The sequence below is a fragment of the Epinephelus fuscoguttatus genome, linkage group LG5, assembly GCF_011397635.1.
Source record: "Epinephelus fuscoguttatus linkage group LG5, E.fuscoguttatus.final_Chr_v1".
In the NCBI taxonomy this organism is placed as follows: domain Eukaryota; kingdom Metazoa; phylum Chordata; class Actinopteri; order Perciformes; family Serranidae; genus Epinephelus; species Epinephelus fuscoguttatus.
In genome coordinates, this window is record NC_064756.1 from 9,988,278 (window position 1) to 10,010,359 (window position 22,082).

Genomic DNA, 22,082 nt, shown 5'->3' on the forward strand with positions numbered 1-22,082 from the left:
GATCCATTTCTCCAAACCTCCTGCAGCTCTCTACTCCTCCATGCCTGCCACCCTCTCCCTCCTAACTTCTCTATCCCCCCATTGTCCTCAGATCATATTATGTGAACTCTCATTACAGGGGTGGTAATAGACTCTTCAGCGCTAAGATCCTCTTTATTATCCGTCAACTGCGGACTACATCTCTAAGCTGATTAGCCAGAGCTGTCTTTTCAGCATTTCAATTAGGAGCGTTTTGAATCGTCAAGCAGATTGCATGCCTTATATTCATTACTGACGTTCTTAGAGCGCTATGTGATGTTCAAATACAAGTAATCCAAGACACACATTGCAGCAGTGAGGATAAAAGAGCAGCAGAAGAATGACATCATGGCTGGTTTTAATACTGGACTCACAGGGAAATGGCAGAAGCAGCTATTAAGAGCAATCTAAAGCAATTTACAGGAGCAGAGAGGCATGCAGTTTTAGTATATATGGCTCAGCTGGCAATCATACTACTGTCATACACACACACACAGAGTTTGGTGTCCTTTAAACAACTACAAGACAAATAGAATATTTCAAGGACGGTCATCATTATCACTAAATCAAACCAAGGAAATTACCTTAGAGGACAACTATAGCTTTATGCGTCAAGATGCAGACAGTTTAATTCAAGATGATGTCTATATCAGCTCTAGCTGTGGCCAAAGTTATCTTTATCTGCTCTTATGTCCCTCACAGAGGACTGCAAAATGGTGAGAACTTATTCATTCGTCATTCTGAGTGGCATGAAGAGAGGCTGGCTCTTTGGCTGCCACTTAAAAAGCTGCAACATAAGTGCCCACAGGGCAGTGAACACCTACATCCCTAATCTCACTGTTCAACTGTCTCTGTTCATGTCATTGCAGATGAGCTCACGGAGGAAATGTCCCATATTGTGGACCTTATGTCGGGAGGAAGAATGAGAGAGGAGGAAGCGGAAGAGGAGGGAGAAGTGAGGGTGGATGAGGTTGTGACTCCCAGTGCTAATGGATTTGGGTCAGATGACGAGGATATGATCTGCTCAGTGCTGTGGGTGTATGTGTGTGTGTGTGTGTGTACTCACATGTACATGTGGAGTGCATGGTTTTTGTGATGTCATTAGCAGTCAAGCCAAAATATGATGATCTCGGGGTATTATCGGTATCTGTTTAAGGTATCCGGCTTTATCAAATACCCACTTGACACAGGAGTCACCACCGTGTTTTATCATTCTGTCTCTGACTCCCTCGCTTTTACACAAACACACACTACACACTCACTCACTAATCCATTCAGTCATTGTTAATCCAGCTGTGCGTGGGCACAGAGATGTGCTGTACATGGCTGACAACCATGTCACCAAGGTGCTGATGACATACCTGTCTGTGTTTTGCTTGCTAATGTTGTCATCGCTGTTGCTGCGAGCCGCTCAGGGACACACACAGCACATGGGAATATATCAAGGAGAATAAACCTTGTACTCTGCCCTTCACATTATGGGACACTCAGTGTCTCTCTATGGAGATCATCAATGTCATAAATGCATGTATCCCTGCGCTAAGTGAAGTGTTGTCATGTTCTCAGTTGTATTAATTTGACAGAGAGCTTAGCCTCACTTAGAGCATCAGTGTGGGAGAGAAAGGCAGAGGAAATAAGGGATACAGCTGTACACACTTCAGGGAAGTCATGTAAGATTTTGCTGGAGAACAACTGCAGCGGAGCAGCTGAGAGTCAAGTGTCTTTCCCAGGGCACCTTGGTGGTACTTGCAGAGGAAGATGAGAGCCATCCATATTTAAGATTTTTTTTTTATTATTATTATTATTTTTTTTTAACAGTTGTGATTTCAATTACAAGCCCTTTGGTGCAACCTCTAAACTACTGCCAATCTGTCAAGCTCTTATATTTTCCATATTAAACTCAAACAGATTCAGATCTTAAAATAACTGTACAATGTTTGGATTAAAAAACCTATGAGTGGATGAGATGACGTAATGTATCATCCGTGTGTGTTTGATTTCTCCGGTATGGCGGTGAAGTGCTCGATGACACTTCAGCAATATGAACCTGGCTGAGGAACATTGTCTCTGATCAACAGGTCCCTGATTAATTGTTATCCTCAGTTATAACCTGCTGCTAAATCCTTTCCAAGGTATTGTGAGGCTGTGTGAATGAGCTGGCAGCCTGTAACAGTGTAAGATGTTCTACATTTTGTCAGCAGCATGGCCAGCACAAATGTGTTGGTAGCTGTTTCTGGCTCTCCTGGAGCCAGTTGCACCAGCTGTTAGTGAGTTCAAAATTAGCCAAGTTATGAGATAAGATTTTAAGATTTACACATTACTAAATAAAAACAGGTTAAACCACACAAGTGAGTTCTTGCATACATAGATTTGTTACTTAATGTTTACACTACTTTCAGGTAGGCTTGGAGAGTCCATACCTCCATGAGATTTAACCAGGGTGTATGGTGTATGATGGTATTTATGTTAAAAAAAAAAAAAAATCTAAGCTGGGCTCCTGGTGATAGACAAATACTGCAAATACTGCCGCTTTATCAGTGACCGGCATCAGATACAGATGCACAGAGGCACCTTTCACAGTGGTATCATTTTAACCATGCGCATCAGTTTCAGAGGCAGCAGGCAAAAATCCAACTTGCCAAATACTGGCGCTTTGTCAGTGGAAGCTGGCATCAGACATGGACACACAAAGGCACCATTGGTGTCAGTATGAAACCCACTGGGCAGCATCAGTTGGAACGCCGCCAGCAACAACCATACTATAAAAAGATTTTTAAGCCAAACCATGGTGGGTTTTTTTTGTTTGTTTGTTTTCTCTAAACCTAATCACGGTGCTTTGCTGGCTAAACTTAAGGAAACAAACCTAAAAATGAAGCATTTTCTGCGCTTTTATTTTAATTTGAAAAAGACTGCGTGCATTTAACGAGAAGAAACTGTACATTTCCTGGAAAAACAGAATTGTTTTTTGAAAAAATGCAATACATGTAACAAACATACACTGATACGCCATCCATGAGGGTTCCTTGCATATCATATTTCGACATAGAAGTCCAGTGACAAAGTGGCAATATTAGATAGAAGTCATTGTAGCGGGATGCCGGTAGCATAGTGGATAGTGCTGGCGCCCCATATACAAAGGCGATTCATCACCGCCGCAACGGTCGCAGGCTCAACTCCGGCTTGCGACCCTTTCTGCATGTCATCCCCCCACTCTCTCCCTCTCCCCCATTTCACCCTGTCTGTCCATTAAAGGCAAAAAGCCCTGAAAAAATAATCTTAAAAAAAAAGAAGTCATTGTAGCATGTATGTAACTGTAGTCATTGTCTAGCCCACAGTGCTGTGTTTCCAATATGCAATTGACCTACCTAGACAAGTCTTGCAAAGTTTAAAAACTTAAGGCCTACAGAATAATAAACGGATAGGAAATAAGCACCATTCTTGCTGGAGGACCTGATGACACTTGTTGCCATGGCACATCAGCATGCTAAATGAAGATGATGTGCTGAATAAAATCCAGGCAAATAAACTGCTTTTGTAGTTGGAATATGTCAAATGCAAGTTTTATGTGGAAATACTCCAAAACAGGAGCAGAGACATTTTTCTTTTTTAGCATTCCTTTAACATTATCCCCACCACTCACAGTCACTGTCTTTGTTAGCTTAGCTGCTTGTTCCACCGGCAGAGACTGACCTCTGGTGGCATGTGCTGTGCACTACGTCACCTCAGCATCTCTGTATCATTTTATTAGGGAGAGGAGAAACTGTATTTCTGACAGTATTGGAAATCACATCATCGGGATTCTCTAAACACCCTGGCTCACTGTATCACAGTGACACTTCCCTAGCTAAGTTGATGGCTTTTGACTACAGATGGCTACCTGGCTACAGATGTTTTCAAGCAATGGATTTACGCATTACTAGCCAAGACATTCCTTAACGCTGAATGGGGCAACCCAATTCAGTTAACAACTTGTTTAAAATGAGCTAGAAGATACTAAGAATTTAGAAAGGATTTAACACAAAAACTCAGTGATGGATTTACGTATAGCTGCAGAAACCAGTTCCTGAGGAGACGTTTTGCTGGAAAATGCACATAAAAAATGTATCTCCATACATTTCTAGTAAAGTGGATTTTCAGGACTTTCAAATTAGAAACCAGAGGGTATAGTCTGTGCTCATGAAGCCCAGATTAGGATTTGACAGCCTGTGGAGAGTGGTTGGCGTGGGCGTGTATATGTGTGGACAGTGAGAGGGATAAAGACAGAACACTGAGGAGTCGAGTGTGTGAAGACATCCAGACATTTAAAACAAGGACAAACAAAAAGCAAAAAATAAAAGCAGGAGGAAGAGCTCATGGAAAAGAGAGATTGAGACCCTGAATGGGAGAGGAAGAGAGGCATCGCAATAAAAAAAATGCAGCTGCCAGGAATCACTGTAAAAATACAAAGAAAACAAGGAGATGAAATGCAATAGGAAATAAACTAGAGTGACAGATAGAGGGAGGGATACTGAACACTAAAACGTAGTAGAGGAGACAGCAGATGGTGGGGATTATTCTGGACTAAAATACTCTGGGATCTACAGAGGGAAGGCCGCAGACATAAACCGTTACAGGCTCCCATCTGCCAGAAATAGACCAAAAAGAGCTGTAGGTCCACCATCGGCATAAGCAAATGCTGCCTAGATTGCAAAACCCCAAACGGCTATGATCGTCATCCTAAACAACATACTTAATATTTTGTCAAATCTCAGGACAGATAAAATGCTGATGTTCTATTCTCTTGTTTTTCTTTTGGTAAAATCAGTTGGGAGCGACATCCTGTCGAGTCATTAGCTAAACACACAGTCCGTGCAAAAACACACACACAGCATGGGACCTTTTAAGACACTTATTGTATATTGACAAAAAAAAGTACCTAAGCAAGCATTACCATCTCTCAGATGGCATTTGTGTCGACACTTAATGTGGGACATTAACACATACTAGTTGCATTCTTTTTTGCAGCAGGTGCATGTGTGCTGGAGTATTTCAATGTGTGTTTGTGTGTGACTATGACTGATACCATAAGGCATCCCTAATCCACATTTTATGTTCAACATGATTAGGATAACAGTCTGTGCTAACTGTTATCTGTGTGTGCGAGCATGCAGTGTAAACAATGCCAAACTGGTCCACAAATCTCCCAAGTAATGCTTCTACATCCATCCACACACAACCTGAGCACACATAATTGCAGATACAGTCTAATGCCTGCCAATCATCCCGGCTCCCTCGGTATGCAGAGAAAAAGAGAGTAGAGGAAGAGATTTGGAAGTAAATTAAAGACTTTTTTTTTACCTTTCCCTGTTTGTAGATCAAACCTTGAACCTGCACAGAAAAAAAAGAAGAAAACATAATTACTGTTGTGTTCTGAGTGAGCATAAGCGAGGCTGAGCAGATCACAGAGTGCGCTGCCACACTGGTGAAGCAATTTAAACAAAAATCAACAACATTAGCTTCTCTCTGTAGGCAGACAGAACCCACACCATGCTCAGTTCCTGTCTGCAGCTTTCCTCAATACTCCTCTATAATTGCCTATTGAGCCATGTCACTCAAGACTTGTACTTTATGTTCCTGCAACAGCAAGTAATTGTCAGTACATTCTAGTCTCAGCACTAGTGTTAGCATGACAAACATATTGACTCATTCTGTGTGTGTTTGAAAGAGACCGTTTGTGTGAGTGTGCATGTGTGTTATTGACTAATTATCTACCCTGTCAGGGGACAGTTAATTAAATCCTTCCCTGGCACTGAGGATAAAGTAATTATTGTGCATGGGTGCATATCCACCTAAAAAAAGTCAACATTCACATGTGCTAAATACATCACATGTGCACACACGCACTGTAACACAGGCAGACACACTCATACATTCAATCATACTCGGATTGCAAAGCGGCACCAAATTTTTGCATCATCACTTCTTGTGAGCATTTGTACAAAAACATTGGACATCCTTCCGTCACCATCAGCTGCTTCCCAATAGTGCATGCGCCCAAACTAAATATCTCTCTCTGCCAGGAAAAATAACATCAGATGGCAGCTGGATGCGCCTCCATTGACTTGCGTCTGACAGGCTGGCAATATCATCTTTATTGCTATCGTCATTACAGTTGGCTGCAATCTACATTTTTGACTTCTGCTCGCGGCTGAATGCACCAGCTTGGTAGCAGCAGACAATGCTTCCTACTGGTATTAAAGACTAAAGTATGTTACAGAGATTCCTGCAAGGGCACATTAGATACATTGTTACGGTGCAAAGTATGATTAATTATTTCAGCTCCGAGCTAAGAGGTTTGGTAATGCTCGCCGGCCACAGAGGATATAACAGAAAATACTTTGTAGATGCGTTTGCATCTTCATTTTGATACATTATAAATTATGGATTCACTGGGAATTTGAATGAATGTTTTATACGCCTCCCAGTGCCAAACTGTGCCCCACCAACACAGCCAGTGGTAAAATACCCAAAAGAACATTTTCTCCCCAGTTCCCCGAAGCACTCTACCCTCAATTACTGGTTTCCTGTCTGAAGCCGATGCACTGGAACCAACCAGCTCATGTCTGCTGGATCTAGACCTGTTGTCTCGTTGGTTTTACATGTGCTAACAGATGCCCGCTACATCTGCTGCCTGATAACAGGATCTGCTCAGTGGGACTGTCCTGCGCTGACTGTGGATTGATCAGTAGCATTTTGCTAAGCTACAGTGAGTGTTTGAAATTCTCCACCTTCACTCAAAGTGCTTTGATGCCATCATCAATGATAAAAGCATTTTGCCTGAATGAAACAACCTGACATGGCTTCTCCTGGGAAAATCATACACTTAGCTATGTATTTCTATCTCTTTGCTTTCCTAAATAACGGTACCTACTTTCTCAGTACTCAGACTCACTTTAGCCACACCTGCTTATTTGCAAGACTAGGAAATGAATCAATTCCTCAGTATAGTTTTTAAACTTCAAACAACCAGTCTCTTACTTCATGCAAAACTCTGCTTCATTGTTGTGCACCGTAGTTGCACTCACAGCACCATGATGAGAGGAGACAAAGGCAGTTAAGCTGTGTCCTGTTGCTGCAAACCTCTGACTCTTTCATGCTGAACAGAGACTGACCACCCAGGCTACAGGAGCCCTGGAAACAACAGGAGCTGCTGTGGCATACAAATAAGCCTTACAATCTGCTTCCTACGCACACACAAACACACTTGAAAGCCTTTGCTGTTCATGCGCAAGTTCATGTCCGGGGTATTCATCCAAAATATGTGCACAAAATGTACTGAATCACAGGATCGAATCTCCTTTAGCACCACTATAAACACCCCAATGTATTTGTCCTTATGGTACCGATTTTGTAGAGAGCTGAGTGCTTGTAGTCTTGGAAACATACATGGAAATGCACTTGCTCCTATTACACCCCCTTCACATGTGACAACATCAAATTTAACAGCAGCAGGCCAAACTCACTAGAAAAATACCTTGTGCTTGTTTAGGTAAACCCACGTTTACAAATTTGATTTCAAGTCAACTGAACGTTCTCAACGATGCATTCAGTGGTTCAAAAGAAAAGCACCCAGTAATAATAGTCCATATTTTCAGCATGAGCTGGCGATGCGGGCAGAGGTGTGAGGCTGATGCTTCGCCTGGCTGATCCTTTTCAGCTGCTGACGTTCACAGGCCCATCAGCAGCGGGCCTTCACACTACATACGGCTAAAGTGTTCTGCACTTTCGAGACAGAGAGGAGCAATCATTTCTTCAGTTGTTAAGCAGCCGTGCCTGACCAGTCTCATTCAGATAGGTCTGCCACCTGGTGCAAAGGCTCATGGGAAAGAAGGGAGGGTGTGCAGAAATGGAAGAGAAAAACAAGTGCAGCACGTATTGTTATTTCAGCAGCTGATATACTGTATCTGACATATAGAAAATGTCCCTGTCTCAAATGACCTGGTTGGAACAGCAGCGCATGGCTTAATAAATGATGGCTGGAAATGCCTCCGCTCTCCTCTACCAGGAAAAAAAGAGCGATCAGTAACTATCTAAGGGTGGAAATTCCACTTCATTGTTGGGGGGGGACAATAAACAGAAATATTTCTCAAGAGCAATTTTTGGGGGGACCAACAACGTTGCAGTCAAATTTACTGTTGTAACACACAGAAATGGAACCTGCATGGTCAAATGTATTGAATGATGTTTAGAACAGCGTCCCTTATCAATACAGTAGCCCCACCACGCTGGTTATTTACAGTAGTAGGAGAGAGGCAACACCTGTTAACTGAATTAAAGCTAATATGCCTAATTGGATTTAATTTTCCCAAAGAAGCAGATTCATTTGTTTTGCTGTCAGTGTAAAAAGAAAAACGTTCACATCACTATGGAGGCTGCTAGAGACTTGATGTTTTTGTAGGTGTTTGCTGTAATTACGTCATTTTTTACTCCCGTCTTTATTTATTTAAAAGATTATACACAAAATCACACCATGGCAATGACTTTAAATGCAGGGAAAATACACTTGGAACTTAATTGTTTAAGGTACGTTGATTTTAAATACAGGTACCATTTACAAGAGATTAAAAACAATTGGTATGAGAATGTATTCTCTTTTGTAAACACACTTCTTTAAATTGTAACAATCCAAACTGCACTAAATTTGGTCCAAAATCCTTTGAGTCTGAATGATTTTTAGCAGCTGGGCTGTTTGTATGACTGCTGCATTCACACAGAAGATTGAACCACGAGGTAATGAAGTGAGCAAAACGCTGTCTGGTTACGACTGGTAACATGTTTTATTCTGTTGAAAAGTAAGAGTAAATAAAGGTGTCCGACATGTCTCTTGTTTTAAGTGAACTTTTGCAAAGTAGGTAGTTACTGAAGCTCAGTTTCCTCTACTCTGATCCACAGTCAGTCCTGCCAAGTGCTGCTGTGTGCCGGTGTATGCCGACACGGACCAAACCATTGTGAGGCAGATGAGGGGGGAGGATGCAATCTTTTTAAAGTTCTAAATGCATCTTGTTGCATATATAATTGGCACAAGTATACTTATAAAGTGTATAGTGTATAGTTTCCTCAAATGATATATTGGGGAGGACAATTCCCTGTTTTTCCGCAGAAGGGGAGGTCCGGACCCGACCGTCCCCCTCAGGGATTTCTGCCTATGTGACTATTGATGCAAGAAATCCTTCTAACTAAATGACAAGTCATATTTTATAGAGTGTCTGGCAGCCAAGAACAAAAAGAGTTAAAATAAACATTCAACATGTGAGCAACAGGCGATATACTTCCCTGTCTAAATGCCATTTAGCTCCGTCTTTTCTTCTCTCCTAAACGGTGTGATTAGTCACTGCATGAGTCTACCTCGAGCAGGTTGAATTTAATCTCAACCTCTGAGGCACTTTACAGAGAATTTCAAACCATTACCCAAGCTCAACAATTGGCGGTGGCTGCCAAGCACCTTCAAGGGAATGTCAGTTTCCATGGAGACCAAGCCACCCCAGCTGTAGCCCCCCTCTCTCGCCACAAGTTTAAAAAAAAAAAAAAAAAAAAAACGATAAAAGCCCATTGACGGGCACATATCACAATCCTCTGTAATTGTCTCTTGTGTACTGTCTTGGCCTTTCTTTCTCCGCCTGACATCACTGTTTGTGTTAATCTATATGTCTTTGTTCTCAGTTCAAACATCTGCCTCTGTGTTTGCCCGTGTTAGTAATTGCTCATTTGCAGTTTCTTGGCAGTTTCCCTCGGACTCTGGAGGCGTTCGTGGGAATAAATGGAAAGATGTATAAATTTTGAAGAAAGTTGGGGAGTAAAAAACTAAGTCAGGAGGATTAATGCTCAGAGTTGAGAGCAGATGGGACCTAATTCAAGAAATAACAAAAGTTGTTATTATAGTGGCTAACTGAGTGTTTAAAGCTAATGTAATCAGTATTTATCCATTAACAATGGACCAAATGACAATCTGTATGTGAAAGGAGTCACTCGTTAGTTACAAACCCCTGTTGTCCTCAGTGCTACAGCGCTGTTTTCAGCTCATTGTTTCTGTTTTTTGGCCGCAACTTTACTGGTTTGATTCACCCTCAACGCTCTAATCAACCAACAGGCTCTCACCCTCAACTTATACAGTCCAATACAGCTGCTTGGTCAGTGACTCTATGATGCTCTGAGTTAACCCTCTAATATCAGTTTTGGATGTGTCAGTTTCTGCTCACTACATGCATAAATAATGTCTTTTCAAAATAAACTTCGAGTTAGGTTTAGGAACCAAAACTACTTGGTTAGGTTCTTCGACCCATCCAGCCACCCGACCTCCTCCCTCTGTGGACTTTCTTGCTCTTTATACTATGTCAGTTGCTTTGAGTGTCTAATAATGCCGCAGATGGGTTTCAATCGGGATTAGCTGAAAGCGCAGTGTGTATCATACGTATGCTAAAGGGCACCTTGGGCATTGGTATCAGATGCTGAGGGATGTAATCAAGTGTCTCTGCTGACTTTAGAATGCAAAACTAAATAAAATAAAAAAAGAAAAAAAAACCCACTGTTCACTACCTGATTAGTACCAATCAGCAAAAAGAAACAGTGATGGAGCTCAGCTCTGTCTTCTTCAATATTACAGCGTTGCCAACATCCCTCAGACCAAACATATGTGGAATGCAGGCTCCCTATCCTAGACTTAGCTATGGCCATCACACAGCAGCAGCTGCTTAAACAGAAGCAGTCATGTCCGCACACACGTTTGTATTGCAATCAAGGTTGAAAAACTGCAGCTCAGTTGCAGCAACAAAAGAGACAGCACTTAGGTTAGGTAGAAGTTAAGAAGATTTCTTATAAATCAAATTATTATCCTTAAAACACATTCAATTAATTATTTCCCCTTGAAACTGGAGGTTCATAAGCTTACAGAGTAATGAGGCAAGTCAAATCCAGGAAGGCAGTCCAAACAAGCAAACAAATCCAAAGAGGCAGACAGGAACTCTTAAAGTCCAAAAATGATAGGAGATTTACAGAAAACAGGTGAAGCATGGTACATATCGTGAGTGGCTGATGAGAGAATGAGATGCAGGTGAGGGAGGGAGCAGTGACGGCCAGGGGCATGTTCAATGTGAAAACGGCGTGCATTGTTTTGCTATGGTTTCCAGGTGTTTCCTCAAAATGGTAAGCAACAGACTTTTGTTGTTGTCTTTGTTTGAGATGTTTTATCTCATTTGATGGGTGAGTCAAAGGTGTTACCCACCAGCAGTGACAGGTATACAAACCCTGCCATATTAAAAAGGCAGCGTAGGCACCACCGTTCCTGTTTAAATAGACATTTGGCTACATTTCTTGAGCTTGAATGCGCCCTGGTGACTGCAGAGCAGAGCAAATGAGTGAGTGGGAACAGGTGTGCAGATGGGTGGGGCAGCCAGGTGATGGGAAAAGGAGGGAAAGTCTGAGGGCATCTGGTGGATGGATGGAAAATGGCAAAAAAAATGGGCCTAATACAAGCACACTAATGCAAAAAAAAAAATATCACTCTTTCACCACCTTTTTTTGCCCACATTCCTATTTGAGCAGTGAAAATGTGAGTTTAAATATTTCATTGCTAAATATATAAGTGCTGTAAGAAGGGAAATGTCTTTTAAATTGTCACAGTGAATCAAAGTGTATGCCCTGCATTGGTGTAATGATAGATACTTACTCTTGGTAATCTACAGGATTATATAATCACTTATATACAAACACAAATGTCTCTTGTTTTTCTTTTCTGCCTCGCTCACAGTTTTCCTTCTATCTTAGCAAAGAGAACAAGTAAAGGAAAAGAGCTGCTCAGCGGACGCTGAAGAAATGCAGCCTCAAGGAAAACAAAAATGTGTTTCCCAGAGGCAAACCTACGCTCGGCTCTCCTGCTGGTGTGTTCAGCCAGAAGATGATCACCAGGTAGTGAGCGGCAATGATGGAGATAACATGCCCAAACAAACTCCCCCAGGAGGTGGAGCATCCCTTAAAACCACACAAGCTGCATCTTTCAAAACACATCCTTGGCATACATTCACACATGATTTCATGACCCACGGTGTTCACACCTGATTCTCTCCCCTCCTGAGTCTTAATCAAGTTGTTTGTTTCAGAGAGGCTTTATTAGTTTTTTTTTTTTTCCTGTGATTGTGTGGGTGTGAATGCCCCTGAGTGAGCGTGTGTGTCCGCTCATGTGATTGTGTGTATCTACCATGAAGTAACACACTGTCCTTGAGAGTGCTGCAAACAAATTTAAACAGTAAGAAAAAACCCTTATGACTTCATCGCACTGATCATTTTTCATCGTCAGCTCTCTTTGTTATTGGGAATACAGGTCATTACAATGCAGGCTGCAGCGGAGAGGGTGTTAAGAGATGTTTTCCTTTATGGAGAATGATTTGTTTGTTTAACGTTCCAGCACGCTAGCCTCCTGGGCCCTAACCTACATTACAGCACAAAGACTATTAATCATTGATGATGAGACCTTTTAATATTGCTCATATAAAATGCATCTGCACGTGAATAAAACAAATGAAGAGTTTTGTTTCAAAGCACTGGATATCCATTTTGTGGTACAATTATCTAAGTCCAACACACACACTGGTCCACATGTGGTTAGGTTTAGGCACAAAAAACACTTGGTTATGGTTAGGAAAAGATCATGTGTGATCATGCGATGTCTCAGTGATGAAGTTGTCGAAATCCAGCACTTGGGCAGTGACTTGCAGCGTCAGACACTGACGAAAAAGTCATCCTTTAATGTCGCCATGGTAAACTGTAGTTTAACGGTAGTGTCAGGGGGAAACAAGGTGGGACAAGAACGAAATATAAAGCAGAGGAAGCCCGAATAGGGTGGGTGTAATTTTAGATCTTTTTGATGACTGTCCCATGTCCGAGGTGCAGAGTAGGAGAAGAGTTTTACCCAGACCTCTTCAAAGAGCCCAGTCTCACTCCGAAGTCGCCAAAATCTGGCGCTTCGGCAGTCACTTGCGGTTTCAGAAAACGATCAAAAAGGCGTCTTTTAACGTCAGCATGATACGCGGTCAGTTGCCTTTAATGTTTAACGCCGCCCAGCGGGGTCCGGGGGAAACACAACGGGACAAAGACGAAAGTTAGGGCGGCAAAAGTCCAACTGGGGTAGGCTGAAGGGGTGGTGGACGTGTCCAAGAAACACAGACTTTCACCCGGGAGAGCAGTGTTTGTGTCCCATAAGTTTATAAAGCCAAACCCTGTTCTTAACCATGTGCTGTTGTTGCCTAAATCTAACCACGTGTCTTTTTTGCCTAAACCTAACTGCGTGCATTACCAGTTGGAGGAAAAAAAAAAAAAAGCCAATTCATGTTGCGGTACCAAAGTAGAGCATTTATTTTGAAAGAGACTGTATGTATATGGTAAATTTCCAGAGAAAACACAAGTGTATTTTGAAATAAGACAATACATGTAACAGGCAGAACTTAAACAACCAACGCACCCAGTGTACCTTTCATGTCGTATCTGGACGTGGAAGGTCCATGACCAAATGTCGATATGTGATGAGGTGTGAGAATGTGTTGGAAAATCAGTGATGGGTTGCTAAAAAATAATCAGTACTGTTGTTAGTGGTCTCAGCAGCCATCTGGCCTAGGTGTCACGCCATCCAGCATCCATTCTGCTGACTGGGCTGTTAATTGCGCAACATCTTATAATGATGCTAAGTCAAAAAGTAAACCCTCCACACTGTGAAATCTGCTAATTATATGGCAATATTTCTGACACAGGCATCAAAGAAACGCTTAAAACATTAAAGATGGCGTGTTCAAATGTCTCCTTTAAAAAGTAATGAGCCACCTCAGAACTCTAAGCCCCTTACAAATCTCATATCTAAGGCAAACGCAGAATAATCATTTCCCAGATGTTCTTTATCACTGAGGAGAGAAACGTCTCCAGAGGTCAATTAACCCAGGGTGTGAACTGAGAATTCTTGGCTCAGAAGTCCAATATGCCAAGATAATAGAGACACACTCACACATATGCATACATAACTGCACAGTTAGGCAAAGACAATGCACACGTGCACAACAACAGGTCAAAACTTGCCATCATGGCTCAATTTGCACTCACACACATTCACTGTTTCTCTATTAACCACACATGCACTCACACATACTGTACATATTACCAAGCAGACTGTTGTCCTTTAATCACAAGTCATATTTTAATTGGAAAAAGTGTGAAGGAAATAAGAGCAGTTAGAGTGGCTCAGTCTGGCACATAGTGCTGGAGCCAACTTAGTAGATTCACATACGCTTTTATCAAAAGGTCATTTTACAGTCAATTTGCAAGTAGAGGTAGCCAAATTATTTCTCTCTCTCAATCAGGCCTCTGTCACATTTCAGAAACCAAAATAAGGTGTTTCGCTTCTTTCTGCAAAGTAGGTGTGATTTTCCTTAACTTGACTCAAAGACTGAAATTAATCAAGCAAAATTAACAGGACAGAAAACAGTTGGGGTTTTTTTTTTCTTTTTAGAAATCACCCCCAAGTTGGTCTGAAATTTGTGTATGTGTGTGTATCGGAGGATATACATGGCTGACCCAAAACAATGTGTTAAAATGCTTAAATTAATGCAAGAGATCAATGGTTTTTGATGCCACTCTACTGTCCTAATGTGTTGGTTGGTTAGTTTTGCATTGAGACTGGAAACAGAAGTCAGCCCAGTCACCAAAAGAAATGTACATTTTTGCAAATCACAGATTCATATGCATCATTTCTATGATTCTCAAGTGACATGATATTTAAACTAACATTGTCATCTGGAGGTGGAGGGGATGGTAGGTGGTGTGAGACCGAGGCAACATGGCTACTAGACCACTGTTCCAGACATCACTGCATTTTCAGCCAGGATTGTACCACCGAAAGCAGTAATTTACGCTAAAACGTGACCTTTTCCTAACCATAACCAATTTATTTTTTGTGCCTAAACATAACCACACATTAACTAAAGCTTAAAGAAATGTAAAGAAATGAAATGTGTAACATATTTGCAACATAATAGTGTATAAATGTTACATATCTGTGGTTTTCAGAAACGTACAATGCCAACATGTATTCTAGCAACTGGGTTGCAGGGGACACTTTTGTTGTGCTTCTATTATTGTGTTTTTATCTTGCTGTGGAGCACTTTGGAAACCTTATGTTTGTTAAAATTGTGCTATATAAATAAAGTCGATTGGACTGATTGCACACAGCTGGCTTACAAAATCTTCCTACCAGCAATTCCAAAGATCACCAATGAACACACTGGATAGCATTTGACAAATTTGTACAAAAACCAAAGCATAAAAATGCAAAGTTGTGGTTTTAAGGGCAGTTATGTATCTGACTGTTTCATGGCCTGGCACTATAGCTACTGGGAGTCCTGTCATCACTGTGAGGTTGCCAGGCAATCACGAGAGACTCCAGTCTTTATGAAATGCTTAGCCCATTTGCTGAGATTTATGCTTTCCCTTAAGTGTTTTCAAACAGTATTTTTCAGTTTTATAAGAGAAAATACTTCAAGGATGAGGACTTGCTGGTTATTGATTAACATCCCCACCTACAGTAAAGAGCAGCATACAGCCATTTCCCTAAGCTTTTCTATGGGAACCATGCAGCAATAAAGGCAATAAGCATATTTATAATTTATGATTGTCAAACAATGCCTTTAAATAACATGACTTGATCTGGCAGCAATGAGATGATACATTATTTATTGTGAAATGTGTTTACTGTTGGCCTTGTATGCCTCTCCTATATCAGCCAGGTCTTCCCTTTCAAAAAGATTCTGGATCTCAATCGAGCTCTGGATAGGAAAAGATAAAATAACTCTCCATAGACATAAATGAAAACATCTCACTCCAAGCTCATTATGTGTTTTATTCCTTATTATTTGTGCTAGCAATTCCTAAAGGCATTTCCTTAGCCTTTAAAAGCCCACTTCAGGCACTCACCTCCACCTGAGTTTAAACCGCAGACACTTAACTGGAGGTCTTCCTAATACATGAGACTTTAGCCCACAGTGGACCCATTTTCTGGGTAATCACATCTGTCTAAAATACAGGCTTCACACAGGCTTAATAGGTGTTATTCATTTATACATACTAAGTATGTGTGCGCTGCATGCAATCACTCACAGATGGAAGTCAAAGCATTTAAATGTTGCTTGCACAAGCATTTCAAAGCACACATGCATGAACACATGCACATAACCCCACCCCCCACACACTCTCATATACCTGAAACCCTGCACATACATCTTTACAACATCTCAGGTTTGCATTAGCACAGGGAGCCGTGCTATTGCCCCCCGACTATTCAGGCCTTTAAATTGGTCCCAGTGAGATGTGAGAGCTCAGACCACAGGGCTGACCTCTAACTCTACGCCTGTGTATCAAAGAATTAGTCTCTGTCAGCCGGATCAATACCCCCAACAGCAGATAGAGACCCAGCTCTGATGAAGGGAGACTGTTGTAGAGTATTAGTGGGCCAATAATGATTATGGCAAAGGCCACCTGCTTTGTGGATCTCCTCAGAGCAGAGGTTTGATTTTAGGGAAAGTACTCCTCCAGTTGGTTGTTAAAGTCATCTTGGGATTTGATTAAGGAAAGCAGAATCAGGTCATCTGGTTTCTTAATTAGTAGCATGGCCAACACTTGGTACAAGATGCAATTCTCATTTTTAAGGACAATTATGTCAAAATTTCAGTAAAATATACCTTTATTTACCCCTTATTTAAGATATTTAAGATAAGTCATAAACAGTTAATGGTCAACTTTATGGTGACATCATCAGATCCATGGTTGTATGTCTTGGACTTTCAGGTGAAGAGAAAAGTAGAGGTGTCAACTGATGACCACCAACAAATGCCTGAATCCAACAAACATGTCCTCTGCAGGGTTGAAAGACGTGGGGGAAGCCTCATTCATATCCCCAACAGGAGTCTCTGAGGTGGTTAAGATGCTGAATGCTCCGCACAATGTCGGGCTGTCTTTGCTGACTCTTCAGTCTTGGTTGGAGGTCCGGAGCAGAGCCTGCAGAATGGCAGACCCAGGTAGCAGTTCCCTCTTTAAAAAAGGGAGATCAGAGGGGGTGGTCCAATGTCGGGGTGCTAGAAAAGAGGCTCTAACTGAACCTCAGATCCAGGAGATGTGATGCAGAATTAGCCCTGCTTATTGACAGCGGACCAGCTTTTCACCTTTGCAGGGTGAGGAAGGAAGGAGTCCCTGAAAGGAGGCAGTTTGGGGTAGTGGATAGGTCACCTTAACCTACGCTACACAACTTTTCTTGCCTAAACCTTATCTTTACTTTAAATATATTACTTCAAGTTAAGTAAATAACTTCATTTGTGGATATAGTTTTGTTTTTAGATATCATACAAACTGATGTATGAGGATACGATGACAATGTCCAAATTCTCAGCACATGGTCAATCACATTTTCAGTGTTGGCCTCTGCCAGGGTTGTCCCATGTTACCAATCCAGTTTGTGATTTTCATGGTCAGGACCTTGAGGTGCAGCTGGGGGGAAGAAGAATGTCAGGTTTGGGGACCTCAGAATTGCATCTCTGCTCTTTGCAGATGATGCTGTCCCGTAAGCTCTATCAGAACATGACTTTCAGCAGCAGTCAGCATGAGAATCAGCACTTCCACCTCTGAGTCCATGGCATGTATTGCTCCCTTGGGGTTGGGAGAGAGTTACTGCCCCAAGTAAGGAGTGTAAGTATATTGGGGTCTTCTCTGTGAATAGGGGTAATTGAGCGTGAGATCAACAGAAAGATTGGTGCTTTGTACCAGAATGTTGAGCTGGAAAACGTTGCTGCCTTGTTTAGCCTGCTGCCACCACGCTTCGGCCCCAAATCAGTGGCAGAAAATAGTTGGATAGACTGAACTGGTAGTGCTAAGACAGTTTTTAATTTAATTGCTTAAAATTAGAATACAGTTGTGTATTGTTTGAATTAATACCATCTTCAAGATTAAATCGTAAGTATCTAATCCAAAACAAGCCCTCCATCAGTCATTAAATGTTTCTGAATGGAGTCTTCCCATCTCATTCCCACAGACTGATTCATTGCCGGCTGCTGAGATGCCAGTACAGATGGACTGAATCAGGATGAGGCCAACAGCAGTGTCTGTGGAGCTAAACTCCTGGTAAATTGTGCCAGCGCAGAACCGCACCACGTTGGGACCTGGCTGGGCCGCTGTGGCGCTTGAGTCCTGGCAGAGAGAACAGGGCCCCTCTTGTTTGGCAGAAGCATGTTGACAGGAAACATAATGCATTCACATGATAATGAGCCAGTGAATACATGTCCCTCATACTGCCCTGCTTTCTCTCCCTAACGTACACGTCTTCGCGCAGATAGGGGGCAAAACACACACACAAATCTACTGTACGCTGACACAAACACACGTAGTCACAAAAACATGCGCTCTCAATCACAAACCCCTCAGTGTCTGGTGCAGAACGGCCTGATTGCTGGTCTCATCACCAAGGAGACCGGCACTAAGCGGGCGCCTGGCAGAGACAGACTGGCATTTAGCATTTAGGACCCCACAAAGCTTTCAGACAGAGTATACTGGCCTTTTTCAATGAAGAGAGTGAGGCACAGAGCAAGATTAGTCACATGCAGAGAAATAAAGAAAAGAGGGGAGAATGAAAAACTGTTTGACAGCCACATTAAAGAGCAGAATGATGAAGAGAAGGAGTGATAGAGTGAAAGATTGGTGAGCAGAGAGCAGGAGAGCAGCAGATACAAGAGGCATGAAAATGAAGACATGATTGTGGCTATGAGGCAGAAAGGCAGGCTGGGGGGGAGAAAAATGCGATTTTCCTTTCTGCTTCATACTGACAAGACAGCGCTGACTAAATAACTGCTGAGAGTGATGTGTCTAACTACACCTCTGAGCATTAAGAGGAGCATGTGTGATTTCAGCTGACGTCACAAACGAGGGAAGCTATTAATACTCATGCCCACCTGAGTCTCCACCAGGCAGGGGAGAGAAAATGCAGTGCAAATGAACTGTAAAAATAAAGTCGATTTTTTTGTTGTAGTTGTTGTTGTTGTTGCTGTTTGTTTTATCGTAATCATTCAAAACTCCCCAACTTGGGAATAAAGAAAGGAAATTAAGAGGGGAAATCAAGCATTTGTGTTGTTGAGAGCCCTCTGCCCTGTGAACAGAAAGCGGAAGATCGAGGAATGGCACAAAGCAAACAAGTGTTAAATGGTTTAAGAGAGAAGGATTTAGACCATGGTGAGCTCCAGATGTTTTGAAGTTTAAGGGGGGAGGAGAGGACAGGAGACTTAATAAATGGATAAAAGCAGCAGCAGAGAGCAAAAATTAATTTAGTGGCAAATTGAACAGATAACCAAAGGTGTGTGCAGCTGACATATCAGCCTCCTTTTCTAATGAACATAACTCTCTGGCCTAACTTATCCTTCTTTCCTCTTATTTCTTAAAACTCAACTTTCCTCCCACTTTTCCTCCAATTTTCCAATGTCTTCTAGGTTTTCTGTCTGTTTTCACTTTACTCCAGTTTGGTCCCAGTTGTCACTTTTTTTAACATTTTTTTTTTAAAAAATGTTCTGCTCTTGTAATACAAAATGTGCTTGTAGCAGCTTAATCATGATTAAACTTTTCACTGGATTCGGTTGGTTTGGTTAAAAGAACATTTTTCCTCTTACCTGTAGTGCTTTTTATCAGTCTAGATTGTTTTGGTGTGAGTTGCGATATCAGCCATAGAGATGTCATATATAATGGCATTAGTTGGCACTCAGCTTGTGGTACTCAAAGTGCCAAAAATACATTTGACAGCAATGTTTCTTTCCAGAAATCATGACCCGGTTACTCAAGATAATCCACAGACTTTGTTGTGAGTAGTTTCTCACTTCCCCAAACTAAACCTGCTAACCGCACCATTGCGCAGAAGGTAGTGTGCATCTACTGTTAGCTTACCTAGCACCACTGAGCTAACTAATATTACAGCTCAGCCGAGGAGGACGTTTACGTATGTACAAGCATGAACTTCTCATCCCTGAGTAGATGCATCCTTCTTTTGCTTGGTGATACAGTTGTCGGGTGTATTTCGGTGTAAAAGTTCTCATATGATACTGCTCACAACAAGATCGGTGGATTATCTTGAGTAACCAGGGACGGGTTGCACAAAACACCTTAATTTTCTCCTTAAATATGACACTTAAGGCTTAATTTCTCCTCAGCTGCACAGAATGCCTTAAAAGGTTTCCTTTGTTAAATAAAAATATTGACTAATTTAAAGCGTGGAAAGAGATTTCCATGGAGATTGTTTGTTGTTGTTTGTTTGCTTGCACTCACACTTGTGACGCCCGTTATCGTCTCACAAAGTTGGCTCCTAGTTAGATAGTGAAAAATGGCAGAAGACAAGAAGACGAGAAAACCACATTGGTCGGAGGAGGAAAAGATTATATTTCTGGAGGAAGACAATCTTAGAAAGCACAACCTAAAAAGTAAATTTGATTTGAACAATTGTAGGGAGAAACTGCAACGACAATGTATTCAGTCAAATCTGAAGTTCAAAATCAAAAGCGTATCCATTGGGTTCTCCTGGTCACAGAACACTCTTCTCAGGGTGTGTTAGATTTTCTTTATTTATCACCATAAAATCAGTCATGTTGCACTTCAGATAGAGTCAGAGGTACCTTAAAGGGTTTTTTTGTTGTTGTTTTTTTAACTTAAACTTGCTTTGGTTGCGAAGGTCTTTTGTGCAACGGTCTCAGGATTCCTTACGTATAAGACCAAGACCAGGAGTAAACCATAAATACATAAGTGAACATTTTAAGGAACTTTAGGGAGAAGACTTAAGGGTGTTTTGTGCAACTGATTTTATTTTGAGGATACTTTAACTAGGACTTTCAAGAAAAAATTAACTTTAGGTGTTTTGTGCATCCAGCCCCTGGATTTCTGGAAAGAGACACTGCTCTTGAGTTTTTCAACAGCAGTGTCTCTTTACAGAAATCCTCAATTGTCTCAATTTATTATTTGCACTTTGAGCACCATAAGCTGTGTGCCCTCTAGAAATAGTCGGCAACTCACAGCAAAACAATCCAGATTAATAAATAGCACCACAGGTAAAAGAAAAAATATGTGTTTTTGATTTGAGGGTGAACTGTCCCTTTAAGGGTAAAGCAAGAACATGGCTTTAGTTCAATACTGAAAGAGTCAACAGCGTCTTGAAGCATATTTTACTGCAGTAATGCTCAACTGACACCACAATCTTTCCCTTAAATTAAAGTGTTTTTGTTGCCTAACCCTGCACAGACAGGAGTCAGGATGTACATTCTGGTCTCTTGTGTCAAGGTCCTGCATTTTACACTCGATATTCACCCAGATCACCCGCCTATGAGTTTTGTACAGTACAAGAACATAGCACCTCATACCCTTGATTTACAACAAAACATGAGTGGAAAAACCAATTTGTGTTGTATAAACATAATTTGTCAGGCTTGTCCACTCAACCTGCACTGTCTGTTCCTCTTCAGCCATTGTGAGTCCTGCATCTCCTCCCTCACTCTCAGGTTCAGTCGCAGACCAATTGTTAAACCAGGTGTGAAATCTGCCTGTGCGGCTGATTGGCTCTCACTCAGCTCCACTCTCACCCCTCTGTCTACAGTCACCTGGTCCAGTTATTCTCCCACTCACATTCCTTAAGAGTTAAGCTCTTATTCCGCCACCTCCCGCCTCTCAGTGTCTGTGATGTTTTGATAAGTAGCTGCTAAGCACTGTATCATATATGCCTCATCTCATCTGCACGGCCAATTCACAGTATTAATTTTTCATCCTAATTTAAACAAGGATTAATTAAAATTGGAGTCATTTTTTTCTCCCCGCTGTGCATGGAAGCAGTGTAATCTTTTACAGAGTGGCTGCTTCAGCTTTTCTATGAAACCTGTATTCATGAGCTTTTATCTAAGCAGTGTGTTATTATAACAATGGTGAACAGTGTCTCATGTGGCTTTGCAGGCACACCAATGGTGGTCTCAATGGGTCCTCCTGTTCTG

General features: G+C 41.6%; 1 protein-coding gene across 1 annotated transcript in view; it reads right to left on the reverse strand.

Annotated features, from left to right (window-relative positions):
- Positions 1-22,082, reverse strand: part of igsf11 (immunoglobulin superfamily member 11) — a 119,885-nt gene that overhangs the window by 77,779 nt on the left and 20,024 nt on the right. Inside the window, exon 2 of the mRNA XM_049577270.1 lies at positions 5,356-5,385. Coding sequence (XP_049433227.1) covers positions 5,356-5,385 — 30 coding nt within the window. The remainder of the gene's footprint in view (positions 1-5,355; positions 5,386-22,082) is intronic.